This window comes from Archocentrus centrarchus, chromosome 4, assembly GCF_007364275.1.
Source record: "Archocentrus centrarchus isolate MPI-CPG fArcCen1 chromosome 4, fArcCen1, whole genome shotgun sequence".
Lineage (NCBI taxonomy): Eukaryota > Metazoa > Chordata > Actinopteri > Cichliformes > Cichlidae > Archocentrus > Archocentrus centrarchus.
The window spans coordinates 13,422,236-13,443,002 of record NC_044349.1 but is presented as its reverse complement, the minus strand read 5'-3'; the positions used below and the strand labels follow the sequence as shown (position 1 = coordinate 13,443,002).

The following is a 20,767-nucleotide window of genomic DNA, read 5'->3' as shown; positions in this document are numbered from 1 at the left end:
TGTTGTGTTGCGCAGCGTTTCTGACCTGACAGTGGTGGTGTTTCTGCGGGTGCTGGACGTGGAGGATAGCAGCAAGATAGAAATCTATAAAGGTGGGTTTTGTCGCATGGACATAAAATCATACATTAACTTTTAGATGGGCTGTATTTTACTGTTTGAGTTTCTCTTTATTTTAGTCATCCAGTAAAAACATTTCAAACGATAGAACATGAGATGCCTGCCTTAGCAGATGTTTCCATTGTGAAAACCACAAAACCGTCGCAGATGCAGCCCGTAAAAAAAAAAAAGCTGATTGTTGTTATCTGTGTGGTTGGTGGTTGGATGAGGGCTGATGCTGCTGTAGTGGTGGTGGTCTCTGGCTTGACTCACGGCCTGTCCTGGAGGAAAAGGCGTTCACACCGTCCGATGGGTTAAATCAAGTAAACAGGTTTAAATGGATCTGAGGAAGGGTCAGTGGAATACAATATAAACACAGGTAGAGCAAACCGGACTACAGTAAACAATTGTAACCTGTGTTTTTTTTTGTTTTGTTTTTTTTAACGCATACAGACAATAATTTTTGAATAGGCTGAACATTTAGTATGTTAATAAGTATCATATAATAGCAAAAGGTCAGCGCAGAGTATCATACAACAGTCCGAATACCAGGAAGATTACAAGAATATTGCTGGTATTTAATCCATGGACCGCGCTCTACGGGGAGCCATATGGAGGACTGTTGTGTTCCCGTGCTGAGCTAAAACACTGAGTCAGATCTCTGGGAGTAAGGACTGAATGAGGGCTGTTCTTTCATTCACAAGAAAAATATTACATATACAGACTTGTGTATACTAAATTTTGCATATTGTCTTTATATATTTGAATTATGTGCTGCTACAGAGGTATATAGATGAACGCGCGCGTATGTGCGCGCGCATGTGTGACAGAAGACGCATAGACTCTCATCTACTGTAATTCACCTGCTGCTTCAGAGCTTTACAGCTTTATGCAGGAGCCTACTGACAACTATGCAGTAAAGTTTTGTTGTGTCAGCTTATTAGCCAGTAGTTTGGCTTTCAAGGTTAATCGATATATATAATAATACAATCAGACAATGCAAAGAGCCCGGTGGAATTGCCTGCAAACATGCTATCATGCTTTGGACAGAGTCTGGATGTGAGCTCACAGCCTGCAGACCACATCTGCATCTCCTCTGCTGACAGTAAACTTACTGGCTAAAGGCAAAAGTGACGCATCTGCTGCTTCACATGGCAAAACACACACACAGAGATGCTACTGATATGCTGGGTTGATGTCTTTTTATTACATTTCAGTCAGTTTGTCAGCATTAGGAGTGACTGAGAGATGCCTGTCTGAACACGTGCAGAAACGCAGACTTAAAGGTTAAATTTCTTAATCTAAACCACGATCATCTAAAGATACTTTAGAGGGTTGTTTTTTCCCACACAAAAACTGTCTGAGACCAAATCTCTATGTAAGCACAGCATAGCTCATCAGCTTTTAGGATGAGACAGCTTTAATAACAGGCTCTCAAAAAGGTTTATCCAAATACACCATTCTTAAGCATAAAGTAAAGTGTGGGAAGAATCAATATGATTTTGGAATTTAAAAAGCAAACACATGCAGTGGTGTACAAACATGTTGATTATTTTTTAATGTCTCAGATTCACCTGCAGACTGAATTCCCAAAAAGCATCTCTCAGATCCTGGCTGCTCTCTTTGCTGCTTTCTGTTTTCTGTGGAGGGGGGGTGAGCAGAGAATGAAGTGATGATATTTTTAGCTTCCCCTCCTCTCATCTGCATCTCCACGCTTCCTAGAGAAAGAAGGCACGTGATTGGAGGAAAGGGGTGGAATGCTGTCTCAGGCAAAACTAGGAGCAGAGTAACACCACTGCTGTCTTGTTTCAGTAGGTTGTTAGTTATTGTTTCACACATAAAGCTGGTTAGTGACTGTAAATGTTCCATCAGATGGGTTTTAGTAAATATCAACATGGTAAGCTGAGAAACACCGACAAGACTTTGGATTTATTTTTAACTGTCACTGCATCAAAAGCACAAAGGAGAACGGTGCAGGAGGTAGCGAGGAAAGACGCAAACACCAGCATTTTGCTAAAGAGGTCAGAGGTGAAGTGGCTGCTGACTTCACTTTTAAATGGCAATAGCCCTGCCAAATCAAGCAGATTTGAATTTAACAAGCCTCTTGGCCAGTGTGGAGTGGAATAAACATGAGCGAGTGAGGATGGAAAGAGTTCCACTGCAGCATCCGCACACCCATCGCGCTTCATTCAATCTAGTGGCAGATGAACAGTGGATTCATTAAAGCTCTTCTGTGCCATGTGTGGGTGTGAAGATTATGAGTAAAAGTAGTAAAAGTAATGCGACATTAAAAAAAATGTTTTATCAGTTAATTAATACATTTGACTTAAGTACAAATACTTTTTCAGCTGAATTGGCCCTCGTCCTCTCATTGTTGGATTATTATGTTACTGTAGTATCAGTTATGTAGACTAAACAATTCTTTGGTCCATATGAAGCTGATTATATGACTGCCTGTTGGATTCACAGCAGTGTGTCCTTTTATAAATGCACTGTAAGCTTGAAAGTATGTAATAGAGTAATGTAGGTAAGTAATAAAATGCAGCGTTTGAGTAAATGTAATTCATTAGTTTCATCACTCTATTTGTTCTAATAAAGAAAGGAATGGGTTGCAGATAGGTGGATCTCATCACTCTTATCATTTACAAGGAAAGAAGGTGGCATTGACGCCTTGATTAAGAAGTATTGATCATTAATGATACGTGTGTTTAACAAGAATGATGCTGCAAGGTGGGGAGTGCAGAGATGTACAGCAGGTAGAGTTTGATTTGTAGATTTGTTAAACACTGGTCCCCAAATAGTGATTATTATAATTGCTAAACAATCTGCTTATTATATTCTTGATTAATTGGTTAGTCTTTTGGTTTAAAAGTGTTAAAAACCCCATCATAATTTAACAGTTATGATGCAGAGCAGGTTTTCTACCATTTGGAAGGTTGGTGATTTGATCCCTGCTCCTCTAGTCTTCATGTTAAAGTATCCATGGGCAAGTTTCCCCAGATGCATCCATCAGAGTGAGTGAGTGAATGTTAGGCTAAAAGTGTTTAGGCGTAAAAAAAAAAAAAGCACTTGTATGAATGAGTGAATGAGGCTTCTAGTAAAAAAGCTCTTTGAGTGCTCAAAATTGAGTAGAAAAGCTGTCAGTACCATTCCAGTCTAAAACAAAAAGATCCAACTAACTGAGCAGCTCTTAAGGAGGATAGCACCATGAAACCCTAACCAAGACAACTGTTTTGTTTTCCACCTGACAAAACTTCCACAAATTCAGCCAATAACTGTTCCCATAAAAAGGCCAAAACCTTTAGTTTGATGGATAAGAGACACTTGGTAGAATTTTGAAATCCAACAAGTCACCTCATCCCCATCAGCAGACCAGACTAAGATTTGAAAAACTCATTTATGCTCCAGCCAAAGCCACAAATCAGAACCCAAACAATCACTCGCTGACAACGATGAAACTGTTCTAAACAAATGCAGCTTGAGTCCATTTGATGGAACAAAAATAAAGCAAAGCAAGCGGTATCAGTCAGAGTAATGACACACAGCTTTTTCACTGTGTGGCATGCTTAGCAACCTTTGAAAAATGGGAGCAATTTTAATAATAGATAGAATCTGTCCTGGTACAGGGATCTGCAGGGAGTGGGACTGTTTTTTTTTTTTGTTTTTTTTGGTACAAATCAGAAACACAAACACTCATAATTTTCTGATTTAGTTACTTGTAATGAACTTGATTGGACATGCTAGGCTTGGTAACCCTCTGTGTTCTGGTAGCATAACTTTCCTGTGACTTTGTTGAAAAGAGATGTTGAAAATCTCTCTGTGAGTCATCTCAGTAACCGTCTTAAAGCAAGGAGGTGTTTGGGTGATCTGGGATCAGCTGCGGATTAGCTGTCTGCACAAAGTCTGCCAGTCCTGATTAGATGAACCTGACTGGCTGGCTGCAGGAGCACTCAGCTCTGGGTCCGTCGAGCTCCTGCGGGACATCAATCTCTTTTAGGTGGCAGGTTTAGAGGAGAGCTCGGTGATGTCATCATCCAGCTCTGAAACCTACAACTCTTAGTCGTGATTGGATTAGTGTGAAGAAAAAAATTAAGACGTTGTTTGGTTAGAGAGACAGTGGCATGAAGCTATAACTACTGACAAGGTGCTTTTGAGCAAAGCAGAAAACCATGCTTCAGTGGAAATGCACAGACAAGAAGCATGTTAGGTACTAAAGAGCATTGTTAATTATAATAGTTAATTATATTATTTTTTTAATCAAGCTTTAGTGCTTATTACATAAATTCTTCCTTGATATCACCATTTTCTTAGTGACTCATCCTGATCTTACAAGGATATATTCAAAGCAGCCAATCTAAAACTAAAAGTCACTGCAGTAACAGATTTGGTTATTATTAGCTTTATTAGCTCTGCCTGATTAAGGCCTGTTAAAGCATGCTCCCGCTCCTCCATTTCTCCTACCCTCTCCATGATGGAAGGCGTTATCTTCAGCAGCGACTGTCACTCTCGGGCTTGCAGTCTTTTGCCGTCCTAGCTTGAACTCTGAATAAATTTTCCTCCTGGCGTTCAGGCTCATCTTGCTGCTCTTCAGACTTCGGGAGCAATTTTAAAATCTCTTTTTCTTTGATGGGACCCTAACTGTGGAAATTTGCTGCCTGTGTGAAACGGGGTGCTATTGTGGTTTTCTTCTTGCAGCTTTGAACCATCATAATCACCTGATTGCAGGAAGCCTAAAAAGAAAAACAGTCAATATTAACCAAACATCACTGTTTTCTCCTCGACTTACATACATAATTTAGTTTAAAATTGCTGGTGTTATTTATATATATATTTCTATACTCTTTAATGCATGATGCAGATGATGACTGTATTGTTAGACCTGATTGATCCCTGTGGGCAAACAGGGATGTGAGTCAGCATATTCAGCAGTTGAGATGACATGCACAAAAATTCAATATCAAATATATTATACCAGGAAAATGGTAAAGGCAACGGTAAGAGGAAAGAGGCGAATATGCATAACAGATCTTGTCACCATCATCTGCAATGATTTTGATGATTAATTTATAGCTTTAGATTTTTTTAAAAATGGCAACAAAAAAAAAACAAGACATCTGAAGATGTCACTCTGGGCTGTGGGAAATATTTATTTCCTACATTTTTCAATATGCTATGACATTTTACAGGCAGATCCAACAATTTATTATTCAGTATTAGAATAAACTATATTGGCTACAGCTGTGATAACAGCTGACTAAGCAGCACAAGAATCACAGCACGGGTTTGTAAACCTTTAAAGGTTGAAATCTTTCAAATTTTGCTGCGGCCTCATGAGGCTGATAATATCCAGGCAGCTCTTACAGTGGCCGAACACCTGATGTTTTGGCAGTTTACCACCAAAATCAAATGAAAGCAGCAGCATTCTGGAGGCTGGAAGGCACTGGCACAATGGGAATTTGTTAATTACTTTGAGATTAAACACAAAGGCCTCTCTCTGTAAGCTTCTGTATCGAATTAGTGAAGGTTAAACCAACTCTCTTCTCCGCAGCTAATCTTGGAGGAGCAGAGGAAAAGCAGCAATAATCTCACCACACCGTCACACACAGCCGACGCTCAACTGTTTCTTCTGAAAGCCGGCAGCAGCCTTTGCAGTGTTCGCCAAGATCCACAGTTCCAGCAGTGGCTGATCATTTTTAAACTCCTTGAATCACTGCTGTCAATAATGGAAAATGGCACCACTTAGGTTTATAAAGGAATCAATACAAATGCATTTTAGGGGCCTGATTTTATGAAAGAGGTTGTGAATCACAGCACTAAGACTGTAGCAAATGTTTCTAAAGGTATAAATAGAAATCTGAGAGAATATGGACTTTTAACAGTACAGCCAGCAGAAGGAAAGTATATTAATGCAACAAAAAAAAAAGAAGTAAGGCATTACATTTGACAGTCTGAACTGACTGTGAGACCTTGATTCAAATGTCTCTAAGTGCAAAACTTGATGTAATTGCCTGAGGCGCTATCACTTTAACACCGCTGACTCGGCTCAAAGAAGCCCGTCGATAACAAGCACATGGACAGAAATATCTGCAGAGCTGAGCAGACACTGTCGTGCAGCGGTAACAAGAGTAGATACATTTTTAATAAGGCTTGCCAAAAAGGAAATCAAACACCAAACCCTGACTGTGATCAAGTGCGAGCTCACTTCCAGCTGGCTCACTGAAGCTTAGTCTGAAGGTAATTGTTGAATTTTAGGCGTCAAATCTTATTCAGCCTCTTCAGACTTGATGCTGATATTTACAGCTGTGATCAGATCATTTTTCTATGACTGGCTGAGAAGGAAGCACTGATGTATTTAACCTCTATTTAACCAGGAAATGAAACAGCCTGTTTTAGTCAGGGATACTTAGACTGTCCTAGTATTGTTTTGACAGCCAAAGAAACCAGAGCTCTTGGACCAGTCCTGCACGAGCACATGGAGGTCATGCAAACTCTATGCTGCCATTTATAGTATAGTGCCAAATCACAATATATACCATCTACTTGTTGACATTGAGGAGTAAAAACTGACTTAATCAGGAAGAAAACCCCACAGAGAACCAGGGTGGGGGTTTTAATGCAAACTGGGCCATGTAAAACAAACAAACAAAAAAAAAGAGCAAAGCAGTGACATATAGGCCAATCCTGAGGCAGAGCTCTGACTAAAGGCTGAAAATAATACTCCATTTCCTCAAATGCATGAATAGCTAAATATGAGCATGCAATTATATGGCTAATCAATAAATTATATATTTTTTAAATTGTTTTTTTGATCTTTTCTCACTCGGTGCAATTCACAGACACCACACTGCACCATGAAGTTTGCAGGCACGTCTTCCTTTAAATACTGCAAGGAATTATGGGATGCAAGTATCTCCTGTTGTTTAGGTTGGCCCTGCATCTGTCAGGAACGGGACGGGAAAAGCAACAGTAAACTTTTTTTTTTTTTTTTTTTTTTCCCCACTGTGCCATAATTGCGGATCACTTGATTCAACACACTGGTCGTCCCCTTCAGCTGCGTGTTTGCTTTTCATTTTCTGTTGTTTATGTGGATTATGCTCATCACAGTCAGTGAGTCACACTGCAGTGCTCCTGCTGTGACTGAAACTCCAATTTTCCAGCATGTGAAAAGGAAAGAAAAGATTTAGACTATCAATGCTGAGCTGCACCTCATCAGTCTCACCTGAAGTGAACCGACCAATTAAAGACTGAAAGTGAAAGAGTGAAAAGGGATTATGCTGTAAGAGTGGGAATATCAATGAACCCTATACTTTTTATGTTTGTGTATTAGCTATGGACTTCTGCAGAATGCATTCCAAATGAAGAAATGACTCTTTCAAGTTAAATGCAGCCCTTTTTGTCCAGTTTTAGGGGTCAGAAAGCAGTAAGACAAGTGAATCAAAGTATTTCTTCTTTTGCTTCATATTCTTTGTTTTTACAGTCACTTAAATTATCACCGTGCCTTTCCTGATTGTTACCTTTTTTGCTTGTTTTGTCCTGATGCTGTATGATTAAACAGTATCTTGCAGCCATCTTAGAACACACTTTTCAATAAATTACAATACTGTGCAAAAGTTTTGAGCCACCCCTCATTTCCGTATTTTTTTGCTTACAAGGAGCCAGACTTTCTTGGAATGTTTTAAAATGGTCTTGAGCAATAGTTCAGATAGTTCAGCAGACTTTCTGAAGGTTTTTAAAAGTTTTTCTTTGGGCATTGATTGTTTTTCCACTCATTTTTCTCCAGTACCAAAATTCTGTTTTTGCCGTATATACTTTATTTCTATGTTTGCATGTTCCAATAAATCACTGCACTTATTTCCCATTTTCCTAGCAAAATATAAAGAAATGACTGACTAGCTAAAGATCTTTGCATAGTACTATATGCTTTACAGAGAAAACATATTCAGATCTAAAAATCTATGGTAATATTTGCAAATTTAGGGAAAATGCATTAAAAACAAGGTACATAATTTAAAAACCAAGTTTTATATTTCCTTATTGGGATTCAGTAATTGCAAGTTAATCACGCATTTCAAATCCATAATTATTATTGATTAGATCTCCTCTTTCAAAGAGTATGCATGGCTTATTTTTGAAGGCTGTTGAAGTATGCACAGATCCTGAAGCTGCAGATTTGTGACGTCACAAGCAGAGCAGAAGTCATCAACTAAAAAGATATTGGCAGCCATGTGGCTGCTGCATTTTCAGATGCTCTCAGTTTAGAAACCTGAGCAAATCCTGTTTACATGAAACAGCTTCATGAATGTTTATGAATGTTTTCCGTGAGCCTCCGTGCAGCCTTCTGACTGCAGGTTGTATCACATCTCGACCCACCTGCTCAGCCCCCGTTTGCTTAACAAAATGTGATGAGGAAGGGTCGGAGCTTCTTCATTATTTAACAAGCATCTCTGTGTTCCTGCATGTAAGCCGATAGGCCCGAGCTGTGAGGGGGGTGCAGTTGTTTTGTTTGTTCTTTATTCTCTCAGAGTTCTAGTGTCCCACTGCTGCCGAGTTGAGATAACAGTCTAAATATAGAGGCGGGTGAAGGCACTGAGTCCTGTGGGCTAAAGCCATTGTGCTCTGAAGAGTCGCTGTGTTTTCTGAATCCTTTCAGGTCTTGTAGGCTTGAATCTTTGTAGTCCTGGACAGCTAATGCAGTAACATAACAGCGGTGCAAGTTTCAGTGAAGCCGCTGTTGTTCTCAGGCATGTCAGGATGTTTGGCTGTCTGTTAGAGCAGATCTGCAGTCTGATTTAAAACACAGCAACGGCCTGAGGGTCCCTTTTTAAAATGTAGTGAGCTTCTTTTAATGTTTGTTCTTCTATTTTCTAGATTGAAAGTCACTATTGCACGCTATAAGCCACAGACACCAAACTGACCCCAACCCATTTGTGGCTACATTTGAATTTTTCTGGTTTTTTTTTTAATGTTTTAGTTTCTAAAAACCTTTTGTTTATAAAAACCATACAAGTCAACAAATCTTAATGGATGTTCATGATTTTGTAGATTTTGACCTTGCTGAGTAAATATGTAAAACTAGCTCATGCGTATCTTCCATTTTTTGATGTTAGGATCCAACTACTAACCAGCCTCATTGTTAGAGCCTAACCTAAGGACATTTTTGTGTCTAAAACTAACCAAACTTCTGATGGAAATAAGAGGCACACAGTAATGAAGGACCAATATGTTTTCATCTATTGTCAGTTTCTCTTTTAAAATAAAACACAGCATTTCAGTATTAGCAAAATTCACTACAGTAAACTGATTACCATCCTTTATCACCTTGATGAAGTCATGATATTGAGGAAGAATTGTTACAAGTGAGCTTGGTGTTTATACACAGACACTTCAACAGCTTTCCAAGAAATTCATTAAACTTGAATTCTAGTCCCCTTGAAAGTAACAATCTTGTGCTGTACATATGGTAAACATAGACTGGAGTCCCCTTGAAAGCTTCATGGCTGCTGTAGGAAGTTACATAACTGCAGACAATAGTTTCTCCTTCTGTTCCAGGAAAATTAGTCCCACTGTTGTGTGTAAAGTTTGGACACACTAGTGATATTGGTATTGTATGTAGGCAATTTGAAGTTATTACTGTCATATACTTACTTCTCTGTGGTGTTGTTGGTGTACATGTTAGGCTGCAGAGCGTAACTTCACCTGTAAGTATGTGACTCCTGCAGTGAAGAACTGCCCATCATCAGCAAAAGATCTTCCTGGACTTGATCCTTCATATGGTAGCAGCACCTTTTAGTCATCCATTTTGCAAAGAAACATTTGAAATCATATTTGGGGGTAATAATCTTTAAGCAACCATATTTTTTTGCTTAGATAATTGAATAATTGATTGAAATAGAAAATAATGGATGCGACGGGCTTTCAACTACATGTCCAGCTGGTGAGAATCAAACTCCAAGATAAGTTCATGCTGCATTACTCCTCACACACCCCCATCTCAGTGTGACTGATTGCCTCCAACATTTCACCAATGAGGAAAACTCAGATGGGGTTTTCTATTTTCCCCTAACATTGCAATATGTGGTTTTGATTAATGCCCATGAAGCAAATGTGCAGCGTGTAAAGCACGCTAGTTAATCACTATCATCTGTTATGCTGAGTCTAACAGATGCTGACAGCATCTTTTGTCTCAACACGCATTAAATGTACGACCTCTTCTGTGTTAAACAGCTCCACTGTTGTTGTTTCAGCGGCCTCGTCTGCTTTTGTTTATGAAAGCGATGCTCATTAATTAAGCATTCTGTCCACCTGCTAATGTGCCTTAATGAATGCCTGCGTTTTTATTTACTACATTGTTTATTTGTAGGCCCAGTATGCAGCATGAACCACAGCTTTTATAGCCTTAGCTAATTGGCAGTGCCCGTCCTCGTATCACTGTGCCTCTTTGCACTTTGCACTGTGCAGATGGACGCCCACAATCTGAGGGTCTATCTGCCATCGCCAAGAAGGATGACCTCTTCATTCCTCATCTCACAGATCAAATCAGCAAGCTTCCATCCTGCTAATTTTTAATGAGTCATTCATTCGTGAATCATTTTCTTATTAAAATGCTGGTTAGAGGAGAAATAGTCAGACAAGTCTCTTTTGAGGTTTAGCCAACAGTCCATAATCCTTAGAATCTGGATATAGCAACTTTTTAGCATTTTTGCTTGGAACATTATTAAAGTCATTTATGCCAATTAAGTTCTTGTTAATCACCTCATTTCTGCATTTTCCTCTTACAAAGATACAAGGTTTTCTCTAAAGCTTTATCGGGTCTTCTGATTTGCTTTTCTAGTAACCACAGTGAAATGTATATTGAGTATGATCCTGGCTGACTACCAGTTGCTGATATCCATCGTCTATTTCTATATCAACACCTACTTTATATCAATTTTTGCTCTTTGTTGCTCTGTTGCTCATGATCTCGACACCATACGTGTACAGTGTGGATCTCGCTTACTCAGAAACCTTTAGTGTGTGACTCTACAGAGTATATTGGAATGGAAGAAACACAAAATTGTCATTCCTGTTTCAGAGAAAGTTACTGCGATCTGTTTACATAGTAACCCCTGACAGTGAGGTCACTTCAGGAGTTTGATTTTCTCTGTTGTCTTTGTCCACAGATGGCCTCGGCAACAGCAACCTACGGGCAGAAGGAGTCCTCTGACCAGAACTTTGATTATATGTTCAAGATCCTCATCATTGGCAACAGCAGTGTCGGCAAAACCTCCTTCTTGTTTCGCTACGCCGACGACTCCTTCACACCGGCCTTTGTCAGCACAGTTGGCATCGACTTCAAGGTGAAGACCATCTACAGGAATGACAAGAGGATCAAATTACAGATCTGGGTAAGATGACAAGACATGAAAAAGGGGACATTTTACGAACCAAAAACTATGCTTAATTTGCTTACTAATATCTAGTTGAATTTAGTTTATTTGACAGACTGACTGTAAAGAAAGAACTGAGACACTGCAGTAAAAATGGCTGAAACAACTGAAATTTTACCTGTATGGAAATAATAATTGATTCTTGACTCTCTGGCTATTTTGCTATATTTTTTCAAAAATAAAGGTCTTTTGAGTATTCTTCTTACACTGTTCTCAAAGTCTGCTTAAAAATGAGTGGGGCTATATGAATTTTTGCCACTCTTTTAGCCCACAGGAAGCACTTGACATTTATTTATTTACCGTACTTAAATTAAAACTCTGTGCACTTGGTTTGCACTTGGTGCACCTGATGTTATAACCACATTTAAGCCATCTGACCGCTTCCTTGAGTTAGTTTGAAATAAGACATATAAGTGACTCATGGCAAATGCTGCCTAATGAGACCTTTAATTAGCAACACCAAGTAAGTACATCACAAGTTTGTTTGTGTGTGCAAGCAGCACTGCGCCTCTTCACTTTTTTCACACACACTTGTCGTCCAAACTGTCCTCATTTTTTCCATCACTTGATCAGCTGCAGCTCTCCACAGTGTCCCAAGCAACTTTTTTTTACCTGTTACCTTTAGACCACGTGTTTACAGTGTGTTTGCATGTTTTCCCACCAAGGCTGCAAAAGCATTTATCCTTTCTTTCCTCTGCTTATCAGTCATAGGTTTTGTGCACAGCAATGCCCAGGTGGTATCTACATGCAAACATAAAGTGATTTCTTCAGTGACATGTGAGATGGGTGTGTGGATTTGAGAAATAAAGCTGGGTTTCAGTTCCTTTTAAGTCTTTTTTTCATTCCTTATGCAACCATTTTTGCAGGCAACTGCAAAGCCATAAATACCTTCCAGGAAGGACTGTCCTGCACGTGTACAGTATTCAAGCCATTTTTGCCCCTGTCTGTGATGTCAGACTTTTAACCTTGCCTTTAAAAGATATCATCATTATTTGATTAACAAATATAGATATTCACGTGTTCCGATGGGATCTCATAATAGGGCAAATAAAATTGAAAAAGATGTTTCATATCAGGTGTTAAAGAGTTAGCTGCTTCTCATTGAAATCCTGCCCTGTGGTGTAGTTTTATTATGCAAAGTCAGATGCCAGTTAACGCACACATTTTGCATACAGCAATGGCTTCGCTGCAGCCTGCATGCCCACATGAACACAAACAGAGCAGAATACATTAGAACTGAAGTAATGACAAGAAAAAACACAGCCAGTTACAGTAACATGCCCCCAGGAGCAAACAATAAGGTGTTTAGAGTGATTTTCCTCTGACATAAGTTGGCTTCTAAGAGCTCAGCAGTTAAAGACGGCCGAAGCTCTAAACTGCAAACTAGAGACAAGCATGCTGGGAAAACAGGCTCTCAGAGCCGAGCTGCAGGAAACTGGTGTTTGAGTGTCACGCTGTAGACAATTACATCATTTCCACCTTCACACCAAGTTCAACAGCAACCAGAGCTGTGATGGTGAGCAAAGCATTGTGTGTATGTGTGCACATGTGTATATATTTTGTGTGTAAGGCTGCCTCTGTTGTTAGCCTTTCTCAGGTCTTGCCTCTGGTGAGAAAGACACGATTGGCCAATCAGAGAAGAAGAAACCGATGACTGGGTGCTGCTCTCCCCCTCCCCCATTACTACACATCTCAGAAGATGTCCCCCTTCCCTTTCTCCCTCACACACACATATACACATGCACACACATACACATACACACACACACACACACACACTCTCCCTCCCCCACTGTTCAGCTAGCAGAGTAAAAATGAAAATGGTTGCATGAACACACAGTGTGTATATTTATGTCACAGTGTGCACTTACTCCAGTGTATGGTGATTTATGCAGACCTGTGACATATACTTACACAATCACACATGTTATTTAAAGTCACGTTTGACTGTGTGTCACGTTGCAGCTAATACTGAAGGCCAGAGATGCTGTGTGGAGGCTCATGCTGCTGCTTCCACACAGCCACTGTTCATGATTAACAGCAGCAGTAGATGTAGGGCTGTAAATTGTTTTGATGATGAGACATTTAAAAGTTTTGTTCACTGTTTCTCAGAGTCCAAAGTAAAGACTGCTGGTTAAACCAACAGTCTAAATATTCAAACAGATTACAGTTAATGTTTTATAAAACTGAGAATTGCCAGGTTTATAAAGGTAGACAGAGAAAATGATTGGCATCCACAGTAATCGCACTAATAAAATCTGTCAACTGACATCCAGTTAGACAGACATATAAAAACCAGTCAATACTCAAGCCTTCCTTAGTGGAGGGTTTGAGTTCCTTCTACAGTAGGTGTCTTCAGGACCATATTTTGCCATGATGAGACACACACACACAAACACAAGGTGAAAATGGTAATGTCACAGTGCATAACAAAAAATGATCAGTTCGCCTCTCCATGAAAATGCTATGCTACATTATATCTTGCCAGATGGAAAGATTAGCCTTTTTTTCATTTTTTTTTTATTGTGCATTAAGCCCTTTACTCTTCTAAAATTGATGGTTAGTTCAAAGATGAATACTTCAGTGTTCATTATATAACACCACTCAATGCTACCTACACGGACATTTTAGGTATAGACTAGAGCTGATGCACTTATCCAGAACAACCTGCAGTGCACACTTAGTGGATGTGCACAAAGAGGGTCCAAACTGTAGCTGCAGAAAATAATAAGCAACAGTTTGGAAAGCACAGATCAAAGCTAAAAATGCAACTTTCCAGTGACCTGAGAACAATAATGTCTGACTGAAGGAATTGACATATTGATGACACACAGTTTTTCTGCACAAGATGCTGTTTTTCTGTGCATTTATCTGCTTGTCGGGACTTTTATCAAAGATGTGATCTTTAGATTTTTCATTTTAAATGTAATTTCTGCCTAATGACAGGTAGACCTTTAGTGTGAATGAGCATGTTTGTACCAATAGCAGTAATAATGGTTAAAAGCATGATATAATATATATATACATATATATATATATATATATATATATATATATACATATATATATATATATATATATATATATATATATATATATATATATATATATATATATATATATATATATATATATATATATATATTTTTTTTTTTTTTTTAGGCAGGAGCTGGTTAGTTTAGAATAGTGAGCAAAACCAGGTAAATACAGCTAGTCTTGTCCTGTTCGAAGGTAACAAGCACCAATAAAGCTTGCCTGTTAGCACGTTTTCTCTTTTTGCATTTGCAAACAACTCTATTCATAAAAGATATGGTTTCAGCATAAGCATCCCACTGTTTTTAGCCACAGCATTTTGAAGCCTTGACATTAAAAGGTTGCAAACCTGGCTAGCACATGTATCTGCTTATCAGTGCTAACTAACAGACTGATAAAATATTAGAATTTCACTCACCTAAACCAAAACCAAAACACTTATTGGATGGACTGTGCCACATATTATTTGTCAGATAATTCCATTAGAAATGTCCAAAAAGTTCAATACTAGTTGTAGAAGTGAATGCTAAATGAAAGAGTAAAAAACTGTCTACATTTCAGTATATAGACTAAGGATGTGGAGGTGAGGCTCACAGGGAGATTCTTCTTTTCAGTAGAACTTGTACCTTTTGAGCAAAGTCAGTTTTTGAAGCTCTTCGCCTGTCTGCCTCTGGCTGTCTGACGCCCAAAACAGGTTAATAAAGTTATAACCTGTCCCGGTAGAGCACTCTTCTGCTCGATATAATAAAGACTCAACCCTTCACCTTTGCCAAACAGACATAAGAGCGGAATCAATCGACTTATCCGACTCTTGGCAAGAAACTAAATAAGAACATTTCCCAAAATGTCAAGCTGACACTTACAGAAAAAAGCATATCTATGAATGTGTGCATTGAATGTATGAGTATTTAAATGGTCATGAATGTCAAAGTGTCAAACAAACATTTGTTACTACTGTTTGCTTCCATCTGGACTGTGAAGTGTAAAACAGCATGAGTCTTTTGCTTTGCGGATCTCTGCGCTGACAGCTGAGTGATGCTGTTGGAACAGAGGCTGCTCAGCTTACAAGGCGAGGCAGGGTGCTGGCTAGCAGAAACACTGCTTTAATTCCCTGAGCAATAATCAGGGCCTAGCACTGAAATTCAACCTCACCTGGATCTCCGGCCAAAGACAGAGAGAGAGAGAGCAGGGAGTGCAGAGACGGGATAACTGTTTGGCAAACATTACATTGGAAAAAATGAGAGAAGAGGTGATGAACTGTCAACAACCACCGGAGACCTTTTAATATGCGAGCTTTACAAAGCGCTTGAGAACAATAAGTGCTGTATGCTGAATATGATGCCTGGCAGTTTTGCACATGTCTCATGTTTAGGCTCACTTTGATTCCAGTGGCTTACATATCTGCCAAGTTCATCAAACAAGTGGAACAAGGTTATCTGACGATTATTTGATTGGATAAAAACATTCAGTTATAATAAAAAACTAATCTTTAATCTTTAACTAACTAATCTTTAAAGTTGCTGCACAGGACTCTAAGAACCGATGGGGTAAGATGCTGTAAATGTTTAAATAAAAGGGTAAAAATGGTGAAATAATTTGACTAAACAGGTCTTAATGTACTTGAAGATACTAAAGATACTCAAATTCAGGAAACTTAAAACATCGAATCAGTGCTGTATTATCAGCCTAAGTGACTGATAAAGTCAAATGAAACTTTTTAAAATAAAGTCACATGCTAGTGCATTTGCTGATGCGTCAGAGCTGTTAGTAAAGATACATTTTCTAATATGTTCTGCTCTGAAGTTGTCAGCACCTTTCCAGCAGCAGTGAGGTTTGTATTTTTACACAGCATAGATGCACTCACAAAATACACCAAACACACGCGGAGCTGCTAGCTGCTCTCAACATTACTTCCTTATAGAAACTGCCGTGTGAGTTCAAAGTGTTAACCAAAGCACGCCATAACGTTAAAACACATACCTGAGTGAAACAATGTGGCACATTGTCAGTGAGCTTTTGGCATCTTTATTGATATAAGCGTATTGCATGCTATGAGCTTTTAGGTGCCTGAACCACACTGTCCTGTGAGGTATAACCACGTGGAATTAAATTTGCTTTTTCTGGGTACCCATATTGTCTTTTTGTTAATAAAAATTTGGAAACAAAAAGGAAAGTTTTGATTAATATATTAATAGTTTGTAGTGTTTGCAGATGAGTGTGGGAAACATTAAGGGATTTGTGTCTAACAGCTGACTTAATATCCTTAGACAGAACTGCCAGAATTCACAGTTATGATGTTATTCCACTCTTTAATTCTACTTCTTTTGGCTGCTCCCTTTAAGAGTCACCAGAGCAGATCCTCTGCCTCCATCTCACCCTATTTAGCTCACTCTAGCATCCTCTTTAGTCACACCAACCCTCAGCATGTTCTCCTTCATTACATCTCTGAATTTCTCTGTGGCTTTCCTCTTTTTTCCCCTCTTTTTCATCCTTTGCACAACATGTCCACTATCCTCTGCACATTTCCAAACCACCTCAGCCTTACCTCTAACTTTATCTCCAAACTCTCCTTGTCTAAAGCACTCAGCACTAAGTTGATTTAAAATAAACTGTTATTAAGTTATTCTTATTTCCTCAGGACACGGCTGGCCAGGAACGTTACCGCACCATTACCACAGCTTACTACAGAGGAGCCATGGGCTTCATTCTCATGTATGACATCACCAACGAGGATTCCTTCAATGCTGTCCAGGACTGGTATGTTATTGGCTGAAGTAGTGCTGATGATGAGGTGGGGAGATTTACATGAGTGTTTGCAGTAACAGTATATGGGAGGAGCATCTAATGAGGCGCTAAAAAGCCCAGTAAAAATCCTTATTTGGACATGTTAATCAAACCAAGGCCTTTCAAGTAGAAATCTATTGTGAAAACACTGCTCTTACTTTCATTTGCTGTTTGGTGCAGTTTAGACACTAAAACTACTTGGTTTTCTTATTTACTTCAGTGGTCCTCCCCTGTGGGCTTTCCCACGAGGGTGTTTTACATGCTTACATACATGCTTACTCAAAAAAATCAACCTCTATTACTGTTTTTCTGGTGAAATCGGGCTTTGTGAGAGGGAGAGTTGAGTGGATGATGAATAAGCTGCATTGGTCTAGAAATAGATGCAGGGATGCAGGAGATAGAAGAACAGAGCCACCGATCCAGTTCAGGTTTCTGTCTATTTTAATAGACCACAATATGTGCTTCCTGTCTCTGCAGAAGAATGAGATGTAATTGTGGTCTTTTATCCTTTTCGTCTCCTGCTAGAACTGTAGTTCTGTTGTGAACCTTCAGTCTCTTGTGCCATATAACTTTCCCAGAACATCATAGTGGAAACATCTCTTGTGTTCCATTTTTGGTCCACCTACACTTTAAAAGGGCAAAGCCTCAAACCTTGTTAACAAGCAGAAAGATAAACTGTGATGATATTCCCTGGGTTTATGGGCCATTCAGTCTTTATGTTTCAGTAAGTAATGACAATGAGATCAGTGAGATTGTGCTGCTTTGGTTAATCCACAACAAAAAATACCTCCTTTGGTTATTCTTAAAACACTTTGTATGTTCAGTTTAACAATATTTAGATTCACATTTTTCTTTTAGCTTTCCAATCAGTGTGATTCTTAACTGAAAAGCTTTATGTTGCATTCAGACATTATAGCCTTTGAGTTTCCTCTCTGATTGCTGGGTTTGTCGGCCTTCAGGTCGACTCAGATTAAAACGTACTCGTGGGACAATGCCCAGGTGCTGCTGGTAGGAAACAAGTGTGACATGGAGGACGAGCGAGTGGTGAGCTCAGAGAGAGGCCGTCAGCTGTCTGAACACCTTGGTGAGTTCATTGGGCACACACACACACACACACACGCACACGCACGCACGCATGCACACAAAATTAAACCTCTGTGTTTTCCAAGTTTTACAGGATCCGTAATTTTTATATTCAAATGGAAGCATTCAGAACTCTTTTTGGAGACTAATAGTGCTTGTTATTTGTAGGAACATGAGTGGAGCCTTCTCTTAGGCTGGTACCATCTGATAAACTAGGAAGGAGTTTGCAGTCTGCACTCCATCAACCCCTTTGGGTTCAAACAGGCCGGCCAGCTGTTGTTTTTCTGTGCGGAGTTTGACTGCACTCCCTCTGCCTGTGTTGGTTTTCTCTGGCTGCTCTGTCTTCCTCCTACAGTGCAAAGACAAATATGCTAGGTCAAAGGTTATCTGCCTCTCTGTGTTAGCTTTGTGACTCACTGGATTAGCTCTGACTGCACCAAATATAATCTGCTGAGTACATATCAAGGTGTATCCTTTTTGACTGACAGACCGAATGTGGCTCAGTGACCTCTCTCTCTCTCTGTTTCTCCTCTAGGTTTTGAGTTCTTTGAGGCCAGCGCCAAGGACAACATCAATGTGAAGCAGACCTTTGAGCGTCTGGTCGACATAATCTGCGAAAAGATGTCTGAGAGTCTGGATGCCGGCGATCCCGCCGTCACAGGGGCCAAACAGGGGCCTCAGCTGACAGAGCAGCCCGCTCCTCCTCACCAGGACTGTGCATGCTAAAGCTGACTACTTTCCAAAACCCTTTTCCACTGTCTTTCTCCTTGTTCTCCTTCAGCAGGACCACAGGTCCTTGGGTCTGTACTTCATCACCCATTTCACTCCTTTTCCTGCTTGTCTCTGTAGGAAGATTGGCTAAAGGTCACAAGAATCAGGTTGAAAAGTGTCTGAAAAGCTCCGGATTGGTGTTTTTTGCTGTGATTGCTTCTAGTTTCTCTGCATAAATGAGCTAAAAGGTTGTCGTTTTCACTAAGTAAGGTGCTGGTATGATGCCAAAGCACTTTAAATCAAACCGTAGCATGTCAGACTCTTCGCAGCCCGGTTCTTGAAGCTTTCCAACCCATCTTGTGTTGTCTCCCTGTTCATCGGTGTGGTTTTACAAGAAGGATTTGACGGCGTAACGTACATCCTCAGAGTGCCATTTAAATCCTTCCCATGTTTACAGTTCTTTGTTTCAGTCAGTCAAATATCTTGAAAAGATGCCAGCCTTGGATTTGGTGACCAAGAGGGCCACTGCTCAGTTACATGGGAGTGATGATCCAGCTGAGATCTGCTCGGTATCAGTGTAATGCATTTCATATATGTCATAAATGTTTCTTTTTGTTGTCTCACCAAGTTTCAGAACATTTGATATTCATCTGAGCATTTTCATTTTGCCTTTTTTTATGTTTTTTACCTTGGTGCCCTGTTTGTTCTTTTCATACACTCAAACACTTACGGGGTGGGAGGGATATGAACAAATTATAGCTAGATGAAAAATAGCAAAAAATGAAGAGACACATTTTATTTACTTATATTTATTTCAAATGTACATATAAATGTTGTGCAATATATATATATATATATATATATATATATATATATATATATATATATATATATATATATATATATATATATATATATATATATATATATATATATATATATATATATAATATCTACAGGTATGCATTTCTGGAGGAAAATATCTAATATAAAAGGTCTTTGGTTGTTTGGAAGATATATTGAAGCGTCTATTCTGCGAGCCACTCGGTATCCCTCTTGGTTATGTCTCATGCTACTTTCAGAAATAATGCAATTTCAAAAATGTAAACTTTCTGCTAAACATCGAGATAAGTCATCGGTTACTAACATGTCTAAATCTGCCTGGTGTGATTTTCACTACTGTGAAATGTAGCATCTTAACATAACTCCTATATTAGAGGAAGGAGAAGAATTTCTTTTTTTCAGAAAAGTTAGACCGCTTTAGTCTTAAAGTCATCAAATCTGTCAGTATTCTTATAATCCCAACAACAGAGGTTTTGATGCTTCTTTGTCTTCATCACCGAAAGCTAATGTGAAGATGACTAACAAGCGTTTTGTACAACACGGTTGTACAGCTCGTATGAAAGTATTTTCCATCAGGCAGAGAAAATTCTGCAGATACCTCTTTTTGTAAAATACTGATGCTGGACTCATGTAACAGCTGAAACCTTCTGACTTCAGGCTTTCATCTCTTTGATAGCCGTCCTGGGAGTCACAGCTCCTTCATCAAATATCAAAACACTGAAACATTTCAACATTCCCTAAAACACGTTGGCAAGGGTTTGAAGGACGAGAACAATGTTGTTGTTTTGTTG

The 20,767-nt window shown here is 39.2% G+C and overlaps 1 protein-coding gene across 1 annotated transcript; it reads left to right on the top strand.

Annotated features, from left to right (window-relative positions):
* On the top strand, positions 1 to 19,966 carry rab3ab (RAB3A, member RAS oncogene family, b). The gene is made up of 5 exons (XM_030727766.1): positions 1 to 92; positions 11,256 to 11,480; positions 17,194 to 17,312; positions 18,299 to 18,423; positions 18,958 to 19,966. The coding sequence occupies exons 2-5, from the start codon at positions 11,256 to 11,258 to the stop codon at positions 19,146 to 19,148; spliced, it is 660 nt and encodes a 219-aa protein (XP_030583626.1). The 5' UTR covers positions 1 to 92; the 3' UTR covers positions 19,149 to 19,966.
* Positions 19,967 to 20,767: the final 801 nt, after the last annotated feature.